The sequence below is a fragment of the Cajanus cajan genome, chromosome 2 (genome assembly GCF_000230855.2).
Source record: "Cajanus cajan strain Asha chromosome 2, NIPB_CcT2T_4, whole genome shotgun sequence".
NCBI classification, from domain to species: domain Eukaryota; kingdom Viridiplantae; phylum Streptophyta; class Magnoliopsida; order Fabales; family Fabaceae; genus Cajanus; species Cajanus cajan.
In genome coordinates, this window is record NC_138518.1 from 47,549,443 (window position 1) to 47,570,986 (window position 21,544).

The 21,544-nt window shown below is 29.0% G+C and overlaps 1 protein-coding gene across 3 annotated transcripts in view; it reads right to left on the bottom strand.

Moving 5' to 3' along the window:
• Nucleotides 1–21,544, bottom strand: part of LOC109796510 (putative disease resistance protein At4g19050) — a 50,983-nt gene that overhangs the window by 27,505 nt on the left and 1,934 nt on the right. For 2 of the 3 annotated variants that reach the window (XM_083068315.1, XM_083068314.1), the window contains 3 exons: nucleotides 19,863–21,149; nucleotides 18,986–19,739; nucleotides 17,113–18,484 (listed from right to left, as the gene is read on the bottom strand). The exons of the other annotated variant lie outside the window; for it this stretch is intronic. In XM_083068315.1, the coding sequence (XP_082924441.1) occupies nucleotides 18,459–18,484; nucleotides 18,986–19,739; nucleotides 19,863–21,149 (2,067 nt within the window). In that variant the 3' untranslated portion in view covers nucleotides 17,113–18,458. Of the gene's footprint in view, nucleotides 1–17,112; nucleotides 18,485–18,985; nucleotides 19,740–19,862; nucleotides 21,150–21,544 lie in introns of those variants that run through there. 3 annotated transcript variants of the gene reach the window in all.

The window sequence follows — 21,544 nt, forward strand, 5'->3', positions numbered from 1 at the left end:
AACATTATAGAAGTCATCTATTCGATCAAGACACGGGTCCGGCAAAAAGCTACTCGCACTCGGGGTCTTCGACTTAACATCCTTTGGTACATGAGGCAGCAAATCCTCTTGTTCATCTTCAGATTCGGTAGCAGCATCTGCAATGGCTGCAAAATCCCACTTTTTATGACATTTTGTGCTTGTGCTATGTCACCATCAATATGCGAGACTAAAACTTGATCCTGATCAGACTGATGGTGCTGATTATTATCATTTGAGATGTCTTCCAAAGATGGCATGCCATCTAAAAAAGAATCGTTGTCACTTGCTAGTTCCCTAGAAGACTGAAGCTCACATTCTGCTGGTGCAACACTAGAAATTGCACCCTTCTAACAGCTAGAAGCTTGGATCACCGCATAAGATTCTGGAACAGCTTCCGCAGCAGACACAGAATAGGTGTCCGTTTTTGCAATGACAGTTGAATGAACCACTCGGTTTGCAGGATCTTTAACCGAGTCAACGATCACCAAATTGACTGGCTGATCATCAAGCAATGTAGAACTATAATCAGCAATAGCAGGCTCCTCAACTCCAACATCCGAAATAATATTTGGATCACTCCTAGCTACATTAAACACATACTTCTATCTTATATCTTCTATCTTATATGAGAATATTTTTAAATATTTTTTTTTCTGAGTTAGGTATTTATTTAATTCTTTTATTTAATTAGATTTTTATTTATCATGATTATTTATGGATTAAATTTTAAAATTTTAAAATAAATAATCAATAAATAATTATATACTGTGCTAGAAGATAAATTATTTATCATAAATATAAATATAATTTATATATTTAAAAATATTTATATAAATTTTAAAATATAATTTATATATTTAAAAATATTTATTTATATTAATTTTAAAATATAATTTATATATTTAAAAATATTTATTATTATAAATTTGAATTAAAATTAACATTTTTTATATAGAGAAAAATATTAATTAAAATATTATTTTTATTAAGTAATTTATAATCATTATTATCAATAAAAAAAAATTAGAATCAGTACGGTTTTCAATATTTTATCATTCCGTCCCAATTTTTGATTATTTCCTCCTAAATAATTTGATATTCTAAGCCATTGGATTTAGGGTGTTAAATCTCTCAATTCCCTTAATTCCTCCTACTATTTGGTGACTAAATCCTTTGTGACCTCTTGCGCTCCCCATTCCCCTTACAATGATCTCTATCTCATACTATTTAGGTGATTATAGTAATTGGTTGTTCTCATCGATTGTGTTATAGCATTGAATCCATTGATCTAGGTTGTGGTTTCAAACTCATGGTTCAACTTCTAGCAAAAACAAATCCAGAACGGCCCGTTCTATACTCTTACGTCATGTGTAAAATTCACATCCAGAACGGCCAGTTCTTAAACCAGAACGGGCCGTTCCCAACTAGGGTTACAAGCCTTTTTGGTAATTTAGAACGCCCTGTTCCAGTTGGGAATGCCCCGTTCTCAACTAAGAAATTAGACAATTTTTGTAGTTTGGAACGACCCGTTTCAGTTTGGGAACGGCCCGTTCTTGGCTACTAAATCACCCTTATGGGACTTTGAGCTTTTGTATAATCTGTTAAAATCCGGGTGTTACAAAGTCTCTTAAGGCTTTAAGCTAAAAACCTAAAATCTAAATTATGAGAAAACAAGGTTTCATCTTCTTTCTAAAAATAATAAAATAGGTAAAATTGAAAAGTTAAAGTCAAAAGTCAACAAAATGTTGAAATGATCTAGAAATTTGAAAATGGTAACACATTTTTTATTTTAAATTCCAATAACATTAAATTAAAATTCTAAATTGATTTTTTATTTTCTTAATTTTTTGATGATTTTGAAAAATACTACAATACTTAAAACATTTTAAAAGTATCCTAAAAGAATGAATTTGATGATTTTGGCCAAGGCTAAGAATACCTCTTTTATTGTTTATCTATAGTCTGAATCCTTAATCTTTTTGCCATTACTTGACAAAATTCCAGCTTAAGCGTAGTTAGTCGAAAAAATGACTAATTACTCCAACCATAAAAATCCTTTTAGATGAAGGAACTTGTTGATTTTAATCAAAATTTAACACATAAAAGGGATTAATTTACTTAAGATGATGGATTAACCTTGGACACCAAGCCTTATCACATATCTACACAGTTTAGTAACACCTGTAGTAATTACCAACATTAAATTGCAATACACTTTTGATTAGTACACAAAAAAATTGATTAGTATATAGGAACAAATAAGTGATAATTGTGATAAGATAAATGCACAATAATTTTTGTCCTGGACAACAATGCCAGTACTGGTAGCAATGGTGAGTTACTACCAAAAACAATCATGTTTCCTTTAACTTTGTAGTGTAAAAACAAATATAGTTCACTTTTTACAGAGACACAAATTCATTGAATCTAAAATTATCATGCAAATAGAGTAGATATTTGATTCACAATTCATGAAATTAACAATTAAAAGAATAAAATAGTAATCAATTGAAAAAGTCATCAATCCAAGAATCAATTCATAGAGTAAAATTATCACAGTTCATCAACTGTATTTGAATTCAAGCAATGTCAAAATTACAATACGAATTCAACCAGATCATTATCTAATATTTAGTCACAAAAATGAAAATTACAATCTAATTACCATGAACTCAAGTAATCTAGATATTCATCATAAATGAAAGCACTTTTATTAGTTATTTCAATGTAATGTTTTTGAGATTTTATACTTAAATAGAAGCATTTTTAATTAAGAATTATTATCACAAGTTAAATTATATATTTTATCCTAATATCATATATTAGTATTAAGTATTTATTAGTTTCACAGATGACTAATCTCTACTAAGGAACTTGGTTGGTCACTTTTAATAAGATCTTCCCTCCTAATAATATTATCCCTATAAAATTAGATTTGAAGTTGAGAACTTGTTTAAGAAGACTAACATTTATTTATGTTATTTTTAAATATAATTTATATATGTAAATATAGTATTTATTTTGTATATAATTTATTATAAATTTTATAAAATAAATATTTATTAGTATTTAAATTAAACGTGCTAAAATATTAGTTATATAATACATATTTATCAAAATCATACAAATCAACCCTATATGTTATTTTTAGGGATTTATTTAACTTTTTTATTTAATTAAGTTTTTATTTATCATGATTATTTATGGATTAAATTTTAAAAATTTAAAATAAATAATCAATAAATAATTATAATATTGTGCTAGAAGATAAATTATTTATCATAAGTATAAAATATAATTTATATATTTAAAAATATTTATTTATATTAATTTTAAAGCTATAATTTATATATTTAAAAATATTTATTTATTATAAATTTGAATTAAAATTAACATTTGTTATATAGATAAAAATATTAATTAAAATATTATTTTTATTAAGTAATTTATAATCATTATTATCAATAAAAAAAAATTAGAATCAGTACGCTTTTTCAATATTTTATCATTTTGTCCCAATTATTCATTATTTCTTCCTAAATAATTTGATATTCTAAGCCATTGGATTTAGGGTGTTAAATCTCTCAATTCCCTTAATTCCTCCTACTATTTGTCACCTCTTGCGCTCCCCCTTTCCCTTATAGTGATCTCTATCTCACAATATTTAGGTGATTATAGTAATTGGTTGTTCTCATTGATTGTGTTATAGCATTGAATCCATTGATCTAGGTTGTGGTTTCAAACTCATGGTTCATCTTCTAGCAAATAAAAAGAAAATCAATAATGTGTGATATAAGTGTCTTTTGAGCGACTTTTATTTGGAATCATATTGCTTCTTTTCTTTTTTAATACTGGCTTATATATGTGTTCTACTTTATTTATTTTAGAATTACAATGTGTTTTATTTGTTCAACAGGGCCACAATATTGTGATATTGGTGCTCATAAGGTTTTTGGTTCTCATATCCGTGGAATATAGAATTAATGGATGAGTAATATCCAGTCAAGTAAGTTCAACAAATAAATTAAGCTTATATTTTCATACTCATTATTGATTACCTTTAATATTATCATTTTTTTATTTGTCAAATATACTTTGAAAATAATAGATAAAAAATAGATAAATAAATAACTATCTTAAAATATCTCTCAAAATATATTATTATCCTAATTAATTAAATAAAAATCTTATAGATAAATACATAAGATCATATCTCTTCAAATAAAATAATTTGGAAATGTTTATTTCCCTTATCTAAAAATATTCTTATCCATAAAACCTCTTAGCTAACCAAAATTATAACATAATCAAAATACGTTAAAACAAATCAAATATATTTATATCTCTAATTGTAACACCCTTGAGAAGATGAAGGTCATATTTGAACTTTTTCATTCGATAATTTGGGTATGAATTTCTTAAAAGGTGGTGGGATTGTAACATCCTTTTTTTTTAAGATAATATTTTTCATATTATTATATTTTGGTCAGAAATATTTTTATTATTATAGGGAGAAAAGTATTTTATATTATATATACATATATATATATATATATATATATATATATATATATATATATATATTAGGAAAAAGAGAAGCAAGTCAAGAAGAGAAGTAAAATGGATTGGGTTGACCTGGCCAAGTAGATTATTTTAAGAAAGGAGTTAGGCGAAGTTAACCTTATTTGCTTCATTTTGCGCTCTGAAGGGTTAGGAGAGAAAGAGAAGAGAAGAAAGAAACTCTGAGGAGGAGTGCTCAGGGGCAATCCCAAACTACGTCAAAATTGTTCCTATTGACACAACAAGGTACGAGGGAAAAAGGGAGTGTTTCATATGCGTGGTTATAGGAGGGAATGGGTAGAGGGAGAAGTCCTTGAAATTCTTAGTATTTTCTAATTCATTTTTGTTTATGAGTTTGATAATTTAATTAATTTCTATGACAATGTATGGTTATAATTTAGGTACTATTTGATGAAAATTGATATTCTGTTTGATAATTCAATCCTTTTGAAATGTCTCTTGGGTTAGGCTTTATGAAAGATTGAGATTTTGTTTATTGGTATGTTGTTTTGTTAAATTGATGATTCAATTGAGTTTTATATTAATTTGTAAATGTGGTTACTATATTGTTTGGTAAAATTGATGATCTAGATTATAATTGAATTCATTGGAATGTGCTATATAAGTTAAGGTTCTTGTAAATTGATGAGCACTCTTAATTATATGAATTAATGAGTAATTGATATATTTTACTTATGAATGTACCTTAGTATTTTTGTAATATCTTTTTGTATGATTAACCAAATCAATTTCTGTGTATTTGGTTAGAAAGTACACACTTTGGGCTATAATTTAGACTCTAGAATCGTGTAAAAATGTTAAGAATTGATTGAGTTATGCGAGTTATAAGTTCTGTCTCCATTCAAGTGCGCAAAACATTAAGCTTTGTGTTGTCAGCCATCCGAGGTGACCTTAACGACATTTTTAGGCTTCATGTTCTTTGAAGTTAGCGGAAAAACACATAGAATGGGGGGTTGAATATGTGTGTGTGTGAAGGAAGAAAATTTTTAAAAAAAATTTGCAAGTGTAATCCTCTTTGTCCAATGCACTTTCAAATATCAAACGGTTAAACAGAGTTTTCTTAACATACGGTCAATACGTCTGAAGGGTTTATCGTCTGCTAGGGAAAATGTTTCATAAAGATAATAGTTGGAGTTCTTACATTTCCCTTTTTAAGATAATTTTGTTTTAGAGACAAGCAGTTGATAAATCTTTTCAGTGTAATAGATCTATTTAATATATGTGCATCTTCGTTTAAGAAATGGTTTTAATGATATGTAAATATTGGACAAAGTCTTTTACAAAGATCTAATCAATAAAAAAGATTTGTTCCTGATTAAACGAGAAAAACAAGGCAATCATTTTATACTAGTTCGCTCAATTGACCTACGTCCAGTCTCCTTCAACTTGAAGGGTTCCAATAGATATGAAATGAAGAACATTGAGTGTTATCGTCCACTCCTGGACCTGAGTATTCTCGACCACTCCTGGCTCGTCAGCTTCACTCACCAACGCTAGTATTCTTAAACCACTTCTGGTTCTCCAAGTATTCTCGACCACTCCTGGCCCGTCGGCTTCACTCACCAATGCCAGTATATTCTTCTCAGCCACTTTTGGCTAGTAGTGAGTATTCTTTGACAAGCCCCTCCGGGCTTTACAAGTATTCTTTTCCTAGCCTCTTCAGGCTTTACTATGTTGGCAGGACAGTTTTGGTTTGCGTGCATACATAACTCTCATAGATAGGATTAAGAATTTCCTACATTCACTAAGGTTCGCTACCTTAGTTTTACAAAGACTTATATTTGAGTGTTTGGGTTACTCTCATGGAGAGGATACATAGGTTTACAATACTCACTAAGGTTTAATCCATCACTGACGTTTCGAACACCTTAGTCTACAGAGATAAAAATACAATATTACATTGTACATATGACTATGTATGCTCATCTCTAGTCTCGGTCTCGTGGGCTTGATATCACTCTTTTTCTTTCAATCAAAAGCCAACCTTTTAAGGTTTGAGGTAATGATATATATATATATATATATATATATATATATATATATATATATATATATATTCTTGTAGAATCTGCCCGTTGCTTGATTTTGAATATGTCTGTTGATGCGGAACTTCCCGTTGCATATGTTCGTTGAAGCTAATATAGTCGTTCATGACTAGTTTGATTCTTTCATTTAATGCATTTGGCCTTGCATTAAATGTTGCTTCCTATTCATAGACAATGCGTGAAGTTTCCTTGCTCAGTAGTTGTGTTTGAATATAGCAAAGTCCTAGGAACCTTTTTGTCCTTTTCTAATCCTATAGCTATGGAGCTTTTGTCCTTGCCTGAAAAAGTGATGTACTTTTTCTAACATATACATGATTTAGTGTTTGAGCATGCTCTTCTTCTTTCTTCTTATAATTCGAATGCTTTCGTGTGTTCTTCTGTGAGTGTAGATGATATTCAAATTTTATTTTGAATCTTGATTTCTCAGGTGATTGTGTGTCATTCTTCGTCTGCGTCTGGTAGTCGACATTTAGTTCAATACTTTGACCTTTGTCTGATCATTATTTTTACTTTTCTTTCGTCTTGGTCAACCTTGTATATGGTCAGGCTTTCCATTTCTTCTTGGTCGTTGATCATCTTTCGTTTGACTCTTTATGTGCTACCTTAGACTATATTTGGCATGGTCTTGTTGAGTGCTTATGTTCGCCTTCTGTCTTGTATCGTCTGATGCTTATGCATCTTCGTCATTTTATCTGTTCTTACGTCTTTCTGAAACACTAACTCACTTGTTAGAGATAACAACATATATTATATTTGTCTCACTCAAAACCTTTTTGGGAATTTCTTCGTCTGACTTAACATTCTTCACACAGGTTATAGCCTTGGGTGTTATCTTTCCAATGGAATTTAAATCACTCAAAAAGAATGTGTATAACTCAAGTTATGGTCAAAATAGTGAGTAGAGGTCAAGCTGTTAAGATTTATGGTGCCTGGTGTGGACATTGTATTTCAGTTTGCATTTTTGACATTTTGGGACCCCTTTTTGGCATGTTTGTGATACTTTATGATTTTTTAGTGAAGATTTATAATACCTATGATATAATTGAATAAGTTTGATGTGGGATTGTGAAATATGGTATTATATTGATGGATTTTGATCATGGTTGTGAAATGTATGATGTCCAATAATGGCTATGTATGCATAGATATAACTGAGTGTATTTGGCTGAGTATATTTGAGCATGAATGGTTTGTATTTGGATGAGTGATAATAATGTGGTTGTATGTGAATAGTTAATAAATGTGCATTAGCATGAATGAAGATGAGGAATGGATTTGGTGGTATGGATTGACCATCGATAGACACATATGCATTACCATAGCCTGTATAGTGATTAACATGGAATGTATAATATATATGTATAACCACCTTGGCCTGTGTGCTGATTAACAGGACAGTGCATTACCTTGGCTTGTGTGATGATTAACAAGGGATGCATGTTATACTTATATATCCACTAGCCTGTGGTGTTTAATAGTGGGGAAGTGGATGTTAGTGCTTGGGGAGATTGATAAGGTTCGCCCATTGTGCAGTGCTCCGAGTCAATGTAACTTAGGAGGTTGTAGTGGATAAGCATTAGTGTGAGTATTTTCATGGTGAATAATTATGTTGGGATGTAATGATAGACTTGGATGGGTTTGGAATTTGATAATATGACATGAGATTGGCTTATATGTTTAATTATATATTTTTTGACTGAATTATAATGGGTGAGATTTTTTCTTGTAACTTACATGTGAACACTTGGTTTTCTAATCGTACATTTTGTGGTTATTTTAGGTGAAGATGAACTTGATGTGGTGGCACTCAAGGTGCCGAGAGTTGAAGTATGGGTTGCTCTAATAGTTTGACATCAATGGATTAGATTTGGAGTTTATTTCATTTGGACATTATGTTTCTTTGTTAGATATAATTGTAAAGTTTCTATTTTATAAATTTTGTTTCAAATTAGTTGGATGTTTAGGAGTGTTTTATATGTGAACCATTTTACTCAAGTTATAAATAGTTTTCTTCTTTATTATATTTGTGTTATATACTGGGGTAGAACGGGTGTCACACTAATAATTGATATAATAAATAATTTTACAAATATTTTTTAATTAATAAAAACACTCTTAATTATTTAAAAATCATTTAATATAATTATAAAACCTATTTAATTAATAAAAATATCATTTTTTTAATAATTTTAAAAAAATTAAGATGCTATAAAAAATGTATTGCATACCCCTATAAAATTATTAATATCATTATTTTTACTTGTTATCCTTTTGTAGGTCTTGACTAACTACTGTGGAGTTTTTTGAGCATGTGCATGTTATTCAGAATTGCTCCATTAAAATTGTTCCCTTCATTTACAGGTCTTGATCCAATAACTTTCAAAAAATTATAATTTAAGATTATCTTTATAGATTTTATTTAATTATTTTAGAAGTGAACAAGGATGTGTTTTTTCTTTTCACTAGAAAAGGAGTTGTAAATATTGTAATCATTGGTTTAGACTCTACAAGATACACAACAATATATACATCATGTGTCAATTTGGATTATATAATGTTTAAAGGATATAAGATGGTGATGCTTTGGGGAAATAATTAATGACTAAAACTTGAAGCGGAGAATATTTTAAGATTTTCAAATTGATTTGATCTATTGGTTTAGGTCAAATGTATTAAGTTTTTTATTTTTCTTTTTTTATCTCAGAGTAATTTGATTTGGAATTTAGTTTATGCAAATTAGATTATATTGACACATTATTATTTATGAATATATTATATCTTAAATTTATAATCATGTTTAATTTATTTTTGTTTCTGATTTAAGATTTATTATTTGGATGTAGCATTTAATACAACTTTTTACATTTTGATTTAAAAAATTATAACCACACAATTTTTTTAGTATATAGGCATAAATTTATATGATAATTATAAATTGTAAAAATAATCATTAATATAAAATTAAAACTTCGAGAGTAATTATCGAGGGATTAGAGAAGGACATGTGTACATAGCGAGGGAAAGATATTCCATGCATTGCAACGAAATTGGGAGCAATTAGTAGGAGATAATTTATGTAGAAAGAGCGAGTGAATAGTGAGAGAAAATTTACAAGGGAATGACAAGCAATTAGCGAGGGATAGTATGCGAAGGAATAATGAGAGATTAGAGAGGAAAGTTTGCAAGGGAAAAATGATTAGCGAGGGAAGTTTTATGACGAAATGGCGAAGGACTTACAAGAAATATAGTTTTGCAAGGAAATAATGGAGGATTAGAGAGAAGAAATTAGTTCATGTATATAGTGAGAGATTTGCAAGGGATTAGCGAGGCATACATTTTCAACAATTATTGAGGGAATAATGAGAGAAAAAATTCATCACTAAATTAGTGACTTGTATTTAGTAAAGAAACATTTCCTTGCAAATCTCCACAAATTTGTCACTAATTATATTCGCGAGGGAATATTCCCTCGCTAAATTATAATTTTCTTGTAGTGAAATGTGTAATGTAAGAACAAAAATTGATCATTCCTTATGAAGACACAAATTTATTGAATTCAAAATTATGATGCAAATAGAGTGGAGATTTGATTCATAATTCATGAAATTAACAATTGAAAGAACAAAGTAGTAATCAATTGAAAATTTCATCAATCCAATCAATTCATGGAGTAAAATTATCACGGTATACATCAATTGTATTTGAATTCAAGTAATGTCATAATTACAAAATGAATTCGCTTAGATCATTATCTAATATTTACATCAATTGTATTTGAATTCAAGTAATGTCATAATTACAAAATGAATTCGCTTAGATCATTATCTAATATTTATTTACATAGATGAAAATTACAATCTAATTATGACGAACTCAAGTGTAATTAATAGTTCATTTAGAGAAGTAATCAATTATCTCACCTCAATTTGATTGGGTTAATCAGTCTGAATATAATTCTTTTCCAATTTCAAGAACAAATCATGATAATGAAAAGTGAAATCAAAATTGGAAAAGAGTAAAGGAAAAGATGGGAGTAAGAACAAGAATTTAAAGAAACTTCTCTTGGAAGTTAATCTAAATTCTAAAACATTATGCTTAAGTTGCACACTCAAGTAACTTGTGACATATAGATTTCTAAATCCATGGGCCAAATTAGAATTAATTATCTTATTAACAAGCTAAATTATTCCTAAAATGGGTTCTTGATAAAAAAATATAAAAAAAGTCGATCTTAAGTGTAGGATTAAACACTTCGTGAGAAATTTGTACCTGTTAGAATTTGAAATGACATATATTTATAGGAGGCAAAATTAATGTTATTTGTCTTACCTTTCTAGATCTACCAATTTTGTCCAATTTTTATGTTTGTAACTCTATATATTCTCTCTACAAGACAAAATCGTCAAAATGAGCAAAAATTTAAAAATTAACCAAAATTAAGAATTAGCCCAATTAAGCCACTAATGTAAAATACAACCAAATTACTAATATTAGACACAAATGAATATCTAAAATATGCTCTACTGATCACCTCTTTGAATAATCTTAAGGAAATTTTTGTTATACAAAATCCTTTTTTTATCCCAAAGAATAATGTTTCTTGATAATTATATATTTTATGAAACACATTTCTTAAAACTATTTTGGTATGTATATGCTAAATTCTCTACTTACATATTTCTTATAAAACATCATTAGAATGATAAAGATTCTTCTTGCCCTTGAAAAAGTTGTAAAAAAAAATTAATTAAAAGGAATTGTTTTTAGGACCTATAACTACAGTGAAAATTTGCAAAAGTTTAAAAAAAAAAAACAAACCTTATCATAAATGTAATTGGTGATCTTTTATTTACTTATATATATAAATATCATATAATCACTTAATTTTAAAAATAAAATATATACTATAAAATATTTAAAATATGTAAGAAGACAATAATCAATCTCTTATATTATTGATTGATGTGTTACAATACCATCTCAATTTGTCTGTGCTATGTTATGTACTTACACACACACACACACACACACACACATATATATATATATATATATAATAAGTGAGTTAAATAAATTTTTAATCTTACAATATTTTAATAATTTAATTTTTAGTTTCTATTATTGTTTTTAAACTTTTAATTTTTTTATTAATATTTTATCACATAAATTAGTTATTAGAATTAGATTTCCTTTCTTAAATGATGATGTGTGGTAATAAGTTATGGTTGATTGGACTATATTGAAATTCATGTGTTTGTCTAATAAATACTAAACTCCAAATTTGAAGCTTTCTAATATGAGTTGTCTTTTCAAAACTAAATTAATTTAAACTAATTGCACATGTATTTATTATGTGGCAAATGCATAATCTCCACACACAAAACCCACAAATAGATTCTAGCATGACACATGTTTGACAATAGAGCACAAAAAGACCCTTCACCACCACATTATTCTTCCTTGTTTTGTTTCCTAACCACTACTAACAAAAAATCTCCATTCATATCTCAAAATTTTCTCTTAAAACATAACATTGTAGGTATATGGACTAACCATGCTCAACACATCCAACGACACTATTAACATTTGTTTTTCCCCCAAACACACCAACACCATATCACAAGAACCATCCTGACCTTATGTAATAACATCAACACATATGTCTAATAATCCTAAACAACTTCTAAGATTCCTAATCTTGTTAGAAAAAGGATAATGAAAACCATCCAATGCCTTATTCCTTTCCCAAGAGTGGAATTTTATGACTTGAATTATCTCTGTTGCGGGTTGCATCAAGTGTCCCGTGGCGGAGGCTAGGTGGGCCAAGTCACTGTCGAATCATGGCGCTTGGGCTGCTACGCTCTCTTAAGTAGAAAGAGTTGCGCCCTGACTATCAGCTATAGCTTTTGGCTTAGTGGTAAGTGCTCGATCCAACAATTGGTATCAGAGCCAAGGTCATGAGTTCGATACCCAGCGGGGCAATTGCTGAGGGGGAGATTGTTGCGGGTTGCATCAATTGTCCCGTGGCGGAGGCTAGGTGGGCCAAGTCACTGTCAAATCATGGCGCTTGGGCTGCTACGCTCTCTTAAGTAGAAAGAGTTGCACCCTGACTATCAGCTATAGCTTTTGGCCTAGTGGTAAGCGCTCGATCCAACAATCTCTTTCACATCCTTCTTTTTCCCAGCAAATATGAAATCATTTCAAGCCTTTCAAATACCCCAAAAACATAAAACCATATTGTAAGCCATCTATGCTTTCTGCCCACACCACACCCAAATAACCCATTAAATTGGAAGAAATTCAATCAAATATCCTAATGCAAATTTGTGCGTACATGCCACCATTTCAAAATTTCATACCATACCTCTCTTATTATGTGACAACCAAAAAAGATATTATTAGTGTCTCTCATTTCCACACCACATCATTTGCACTATAAGTCATTTGTATCCACTATCTTTCTCAAGAAAAGATTCTTTGATGATGTTATTCGATCTTATTCAACCTTCAAAACAAAGAATTGTACATTCAACGAGATTCTTCTCATCTACATCTTTTTAAAGAACTTGTTTCACTACTACGAAAAAGAGACACGACATTGCACTTTTAGAATTGATTATTTGACAACTGATTATAAAAGTTATGTGGTGGCATAATTGAAATTAATTGCAAAACTTTCTAAATTGATTGTTGTTGAACCAATATAGAAACTACTTTTAAAATCAGTTAAATAATACCCAATTATAAAAGTGTAACTAAGAGCTTCTTTCTAAATTGGTTATTTACAACCAATTTAGAACAGGACTTCAAAATCGGTTATCTATATAATCGATTTTGAAAGTCCTATTCTAAATCGATTGTTAAATAGCCAATTTTGAAAGGTTGTAAAAAATGGTCTGTCTCCTTCAGTCTCTCCTCTTTATGCTCTCCCTCTCTCTCATTCTTGTTCTCACACCAACTCTCGCCTTGCCCCCTCTGCTCTGACTATTGTGGTTATTGACATTGAGGTGCCACCTTCTTTGTTGTTAATGCCGACTCTGGAGTTCTACCACTGTCCTTCATGTCACTAACTTTAATTTCTTCATTCATTGTTCTTCATACCACCGTTTATGTAACACTATGTAAATATACAGGTAGGACATATTCTATAAAATTAAAGTATAAATTTGACATATTATCTATCATAGGTTTTTTTTATAGGTTTGACCTTTATAAGAGTCTAGTCTAACCTATATTAGCATATGTATAAACCTTTTTTACATTAATAATGTTAAATAGGCCAATAAATTTGATTTTAACTAAGCCAAAAATTATATTTTTTAATACATACACAAATTTTTTTATTATTTTTATTATAAAAAATAGTTTACTCTATTATTATTAAAATTTAAAGTTTAAAATAAATATAAAACACTAGTAAAGAGCAAACGAAGATACTATATTGTTAAAATTTAAGACTTGATCTATTTTCATCCCTAATTGAATGGAAGGAGTATTCTATTTTTTGTAATTTCTATTTTGTCTTGTACATAATTTAAATACCCAATCATTAATACTCCTTTGAAGAAATACTTTTTTTATTGGAAGATTTCCGCTAACCTTTCAAGCTTACATGAACTTTTTTTTAAAAAAAATACATATGCTAAAATATGAGTCCCTAAATTTCTCTTGCTTTTTGGTTTTTTTGCATGTTTCATAGAAGACCCAATTGCAAATAGATTAACTGCATCTTCACCAAGAAATATTTCTGAAAGTAAGCATGTTGCTTCACTTAATGATGAGTTTCAACTTCAATTAAGTTATATTTAATCTCGTTATTATAGCACTCCTTATCTTGCATTATGACCCATCCTATATTTGGCTTAATCTCTTTATTTTTGACACCTGTATTTAATATAAAAAAAAATAACATGTCTTATCTCTTTGGTGCTTTTGTTTCTTTCTAATATTTCTTTTTATTTCAAGGGAATATTCAAATTTTAGGTTAAATAAAAAATTATTAGATATAGTACCAAGTATTTATGTTGAAATATATTGGAGAATTGTTATAGTCAACGTTCAACAGTCATTATTCTAAATTACTAAATGCTTAATTTTGCTACTGGGCTCATGTGTCAACACTTTCTATTTTTTATCTTTTGTGTTGATTATTAAAGTGGTTATCATATATTCATTAAATATAGTTGTGCAAATAACAATATTTTCTTATTTTGATTTTGATTAAAGAGCAAATTATTGAAGAAAAAAATGCATTGAGTCTCTTTTAAAGTAAACTATTTAATCCTAGCAATGATATTTTTTTAAAGGTATTTTGTTTGGAATTACCATTATTATTGACAATTTTTTTATTTTCTTTTGTAGTCTCATAAACAAAAGGAAACTATGAGTGCATATACCATGTAATGAAGGCAATGCATACTATTACTGATTCACAAATAGTATTTGGATGAGTTGAAGTATGTTTTACAATTTAAAAGTTCTTATTTTAAGTTCTCATTATATTATATGTTTTATGAATTATTATTAATTATTTTCTAATTTTCCCTAACAAATATTTATAAATCGATTATCTTTGTCGTTAGAAGAGATAAAGACTAATAGGGAGCAATGGACTACAATTTTCCTTGAGCATTACATTGACTAGCTAGGACTCATGTTTTCAAGTTTAAACACATGTTTCATAGTTTGACATGTATAATATTATATTCACATTGCATGTATTTAAAAACACGTTTGATTATATATATGGTTGTTCTTATTCACCTTTAACATTTAATTTGTATGTAATTTGTTCCATTGATAAGTAACATAAGAAATGTAGATATCTTGGTCCATTGAGGACTCATTAATTGATGATATATATATATATATATATATATATATATATATATATATATATATATATTAACGCAACCAGGTATGGGAAAAATGGAATTTTTGCATGTGAAGTCACATAAGGGAATGGGTAAAAGGAAAGTTCCCTAGGATTTTGGTAATTTATATTCGTTTCTGTTTGGATGCCTACTCATTCTGATAATTTCTTTGTGCACATGTGAGTGTATTTTTGATATTATATATTAAAAGTGATGTTCTAAGAGAGAGATTGAGTTGGTTGAAATGTTCATGTGAGTTAGGGATCATGAGGGATTGAAGTTTTGTTAATTAGTAGGTTGTTTTGTTAAATTTATGATTTAATCAGATTTTATATTTATTTATAAATATGGTTATTATATTGTTTAGTGAAATTGATAATCTAGATGACAATTGAATTCATTGGGATGTTCTCTTTAAGTTAGGATTCTTGTAGATTAATGAGTACCCTTAATTATATGAATTAATGAGTAATTGAGAAATTTTACTTATGGATGTACCTTAGTATTTTTGTAATATCCTTCTGTGTTATTAACCAAATCAATTTCCGTTTGTTAGGTTAGAAAGGAGGCACTTGGGGCTATAATTTAGATTTTAGAATCTTATAAAAATGTTAAGAATTGATTGAGTTATATGAGTTATAAGTTTAATTTCCATTCAAGTTGCATGAAATATTAAGTTTTGTGTTGTCAGCCATGCGATGTGACCTTAACGACATTTTTAGGCTTTCTATTATTCACAAACGTTGTAGCTTTGGTTGCTATATTTATAATGACTTTGAAATCACTCAAAAAGGATGTGTATAACTCAATTTATGGTCAAAATAATCAATAGAGATCAAGCTGTCAAGTTACGTTGCCCAACGCGGGTATTCTATTTTGGTTTGCGTTTTTGACGTTTTGGGACCCCCTTTTTGGCATGTTTGTGATACTTTATGATTTCTTAGTGATTCTTTATAATACTTATGATATGATTGAATGAGTTTGATGTGAGATTATGAAATATGGTATTATATTGATGGATTTTGATGATGGTTGTAAATTGTATGATATCCAGTAATGATTATTGTATGAATAAATATAAATGGTGTGTACTAGATGGAATGTAAACTAGTTGTGAATTAAAACATTGATTTGTATGAGGAGGTTGTGCAAGGGACTTTTAGTTCATTAATTTTAATGTAATTGGAGTTTGTATTTATTTCTTTTGAAACGATTATGAACTTATCGATTTTCTAAACCTTGTTTTAATCCATTTGGATGTTAGAAGTACTTTTTTTTTATATGTGAAACATTTTACCCGATTTTGGTAATTCATTCTACTTATTATTTTATTATGTATGTTGAGGTAGAATGAGTGTCACAAAACTATTTGATATTGTTGGATTTGTAGGTTTTGTTTTGGTATGCTCCTAAAATAGATATGTTATTTAAAAAATGCCATTTTTAAAATTAATTGTTTCATAACTAATATTAAAAGTCAAGACTTATAAAATTAGTTATCAAATAATCAATTTAAAAAATGCACTTTTAAAATTGGTTATTTGATAGTTGATTTTGAAAACCCTAAGCCTTAAACTTGTCCACTTTTAAAATCGATCGACAACCAATTTTAAAAATCAAGACTTACCAAATTGGCTTTTTTAAAGTCCTACAAAAAAATAATTTTACAAGTAAAATATTACCAATTTTAAAAGTCCTTTTCTCACTAGTGTTTGTATTTCCCCTCTTATTAGTCATAATTGTCTAATATGTCAATTTGACACAAAATTATCCCTATTTATCATGTCTTCCAAACTCAATAGTCATCCTCACCCTCCTTACATTTCTCAACACCTCTTCTAACTCTAACAATGACTCCTTTGCCCATTCAAATAATGACCTCCTCTACTCCCAAGCATCCTCCCACCTCCCCTCAAACCACTTACATGCATCTCCCACCTTCATCCTCTTATCTCAAATTACATTATATACTCTTTGAAATCTATCTTTTAGAACTCCACCCTTCATCCATTAATCATGTTAAACAAATTTTTATTACCCAAATCCACCCTCTTATACATCAACCTTGAAAATCACTTCTCTTGAAAATTTGAATTGTCTTCCATTCTATTGATATCTTTCCACCAATTTGAGTGACTCCTACTACTACTCACCCATCTTTATTTTCCATTAGCTTATTTTCCTCTAAGCACCCTATAACACAACTCTTTTCTCTTAATTTTTATCCTCCAATGCCATTTTTCTAACAATGCCAAATTAAAAGCTTTAAGATTTCTTATTCCCAAACCTCTTTCGTCCTTCTCTATAAACATGCACCTTTTCCCATGCCACCCAATGAACTTTATGTTTTTCTACATTCCCACCCCACAAAAGAATTTTAAACAGAGATTCAAGTTTAGAAATAATATCTTTTGGAGCTTGGAAAAAAGAAAGGAAGTAGATAAAAAGAGATGACAAGACTAATTTGATTAAAAATACCCTTCCACATGTTGAAATGTGTTTGCCTTCCCAAAATAATCTATTTCTCACCAATTCCACTATTGATTTCCACGTCTTTCTTTCTTACATTAGCCCCAATTGGTAACCCCAATTATTTGAGAGGTAGGACTCCAACCTTACAATTAAAAATAATTATCACATCCATTAACCATTCATTAACAACATTCACCCCTACCAATTGACTTTTATGATCATTCACTTTTAAACCAAAAATGAATTATGTGTGTATCTAAACATGTAAAAGCTTATTTTATCCTAAAAATATTTATATATGTATAAATTACAATGTTTTTATAGACAAGTATGAATTATAATTTTTTATACACAAAGTACGAATAATATTACATCTAAAATCTAATGCAATGTATATATTTATACTTGATTAATACGACTTTTAAGCCTTTCCTCAAATCTCTTCTGTTTAATTAATATGTAATCTTCATATTCTTCCTTGCAATTTCATTCCTGATATTGAAAAAAATTAAAAGATAAACCAAATTTATCAAGTTAATAAACCAATAATTTGACTCATAATTTTACTAGCTGAACTGAATGCCAATAAAGACCCACTAGAAAAATTTTGTCTTTGATGTCAAGGGGTCTCCTTGAGTAGCAATACTCATCAAAATAAGATTTTAATGGTCACATCATGAGGAACATAAACTTATTGGATCCTGAACCATTTTTATCAAAATTAATAGCTTTAAAACAAGGTTTGAAAGGACCTTGTACAATAAAAAAAATACAAAATCCTAAAAAATTAGCAAATTTTTTTAAAATTTTTGAAATATTTTAATATAATCAAAAGGTAATTGTTGTTATCTAACAAATTAAATTAAGAATATATCTTGTACAAGAGATATCTTTTAGGAAAAAAATGATGTGTCATGTATATAAAAAAAACAAGTTGTAAAAGTAACACTATTATGTTTAAATTTTTGGCATATAACATTAAAATTTACACACCTGGATTGTTGTGCATATACGATATGGTCTTCTTCAAATTTCCAAGCCAAAGTTTCTTAACAAATGTTATATACACTGATTTCAACAATGGTGTATTAAGATCATCTCTCAAAAATGTTTTCATACTTGGAATATTGTTCACCCTCACTGTTTGTAAGTTAGGCCAATTAAAACATCCTCCTTCCTGACTAAAGTTGACAAGATTTGGAAGATCCTTGAGCACAAGACATTTCATTTTAGGGAAAATGGTAGCCACCTTTTCACCTTTATCACTAGATATTACCTCTTCTACTTTCTCACAATTACACAATCTGAATATTTTGAGTTTATCAAGATTTTTGGCTTGAGAAAGTGAGAATAAGCTTTTGAGGCAATGACAATGAATAATGAAAAGTGAAACCAAATTAAGGAAAAATGGAACTTGAGGTTCCTTGTTCCAGAAACATGTCAATTTACTTAGGTTACTCATTGCTAACACCCTTAGTTGAGGAAGCATTTCTTGGTTATCATGATTTGGTTTGTCACCTTCAAGGATAAATACCTCGGCCAATAATTCACATTTTTCCAAAGTCAATTTTTTTAGCTTGTTGAATCTTACTATCATGGCGGGGGAGAAGACACTCAATAACTTTTTGTTGTTTCTCAAAGTAAGATTTTCCAACTCACAAAATGATTCAGAAGGACAACTGTAGTGCCAAAGCTCCTCAACCGGTTGATTCATTACATAAAGTACCTTCAATTTGTCCAATGACAACTACAAAGAACAAAAAATAATTTTCAATTATTTGGAACAAAGATGAATAAAAAAAAACTATGTATACATACACCCTCCCGATAATGAATATTATTTCTAAAATGTTAAAGTGAAGAAACTTACTGAATTTGGAAAGAAATAGTTTGAGTTATCTAATTCTGGGTGATCTTTCTCCTTGTTATACTCTTCAACAAAAGTCTTCAAACTAGGACAATTTTCTATTTTCAGTGTTTCTAAGGATGGAAATTCAGCTGCAATAGGAAAGGCAATGGAGAGATTTAATAGATTTACGAGGGACACATCCTTCAATTGAGCAAAGGTGGTTTTCCCTCTCCTTCCTTCTTCTTCATGGATGATCATAATTTTATGCAAGGCCATACAATCTGTAATTTCCATATTTTTTAGCACTTGAGATATGGGCAACCATTCAAGAGACTCACAATTCTTCACTTGTAGGATTTTCAGGTCTTGATTGAACTTGACAATTTCTTTATTGATGATTTGGGTTAAATTAGGTAGATCATTCAAGATCAATTCATCTAACTGTTGTAAGAGCTCAGTTGAATGAGATATTTTTCCATCAATGTTGAATAACATTTTCAATTCCATACAATGACTCACAATGAGTTTCTTCAATTTTACTAACTCTTGTAAAGTCTTAGATGACATAACAACAACCAACTTGTCACAACTACATAATGTGAGTTCATTTAGCTCAAATAAAGACTTCCCATCAATAATTGTGGACGATGCATCTTCAGTTGCAAACCCATTTGTGAATGATTTCAATTGAGGACATTTTTCTATTGTCAAGGATTTTAGACTTGGCAATTCTACTCCATAAATGTAGAAAAATTGCAATCTTGAGAGAGACTTCAACTCTACCTTAGTTAGTGATGGGAACTTTGCTGGTGGTTTCTGAGTTTCACCTAAAGAATAAACTAACTCTTTTAGCTTCCCACATGCCTCTATCTTTAATTCATTTAGTTTGTGGAGCTTCTTTGTTACATCATAATAGAATAGATCTGTTAAACAGGGGCAACTTTTGATGTGTATCAATTGGAGATTTTCGAGGCCAAAATTTCCTATTGGATTCCCAGCCCATACGTATTCTAGTTTATATAGTTCTATTAATATTAATTCCCTCATCTGTCTAGAATATATACCAAGTGGATCAATAGGAAAGTTAATCAAATATTTTATTGTTTTACATTGTTGAATGTTGATAACTTCAAGTTTATTTGACCTCTTCGTCAAAACATCAAGAAATCTAATCAGCTTTTCATCAACATTTTTTGCCTGGAATTGTAACAAGTTGGTGAAATGCAATGGACGAAGATTATCCAATATCTTGCCTAATTCCTCATTGTCACCAATTTCATACTTAGTAATTGTTGATAATTCATCATCCTGTAAATTTTTCTACTCTTATTACCATTTTGTGCAACTGGAGTGGCAATTATTCAAACATAGAGTAAAAGACTCACTAAATATATATCCAATACCTTGAAAGAAGTAAGGTAACCTATTTTTCATAATTAAGCCTCCCAAATTTTAAATTTAAATGCACATTTTTTTATCAAATATTCTTTATGTACATATTTGAAATTTATATTTAGTTTAAGATTAAAAAATTCAAGAATTAAATTTAGGAAAATTTGAAGAAGTTTTTGAAAGTTGTAAAATAGGATTTAATTTGACAAATAAATTTTTAGATACTTTTCAATTTTGGTTGAAATTTAATGTTTTGGTTAACGAGTTTTGAGCAGAGAAAGATTTAAAACTATTTAATAGTATTAAATTCT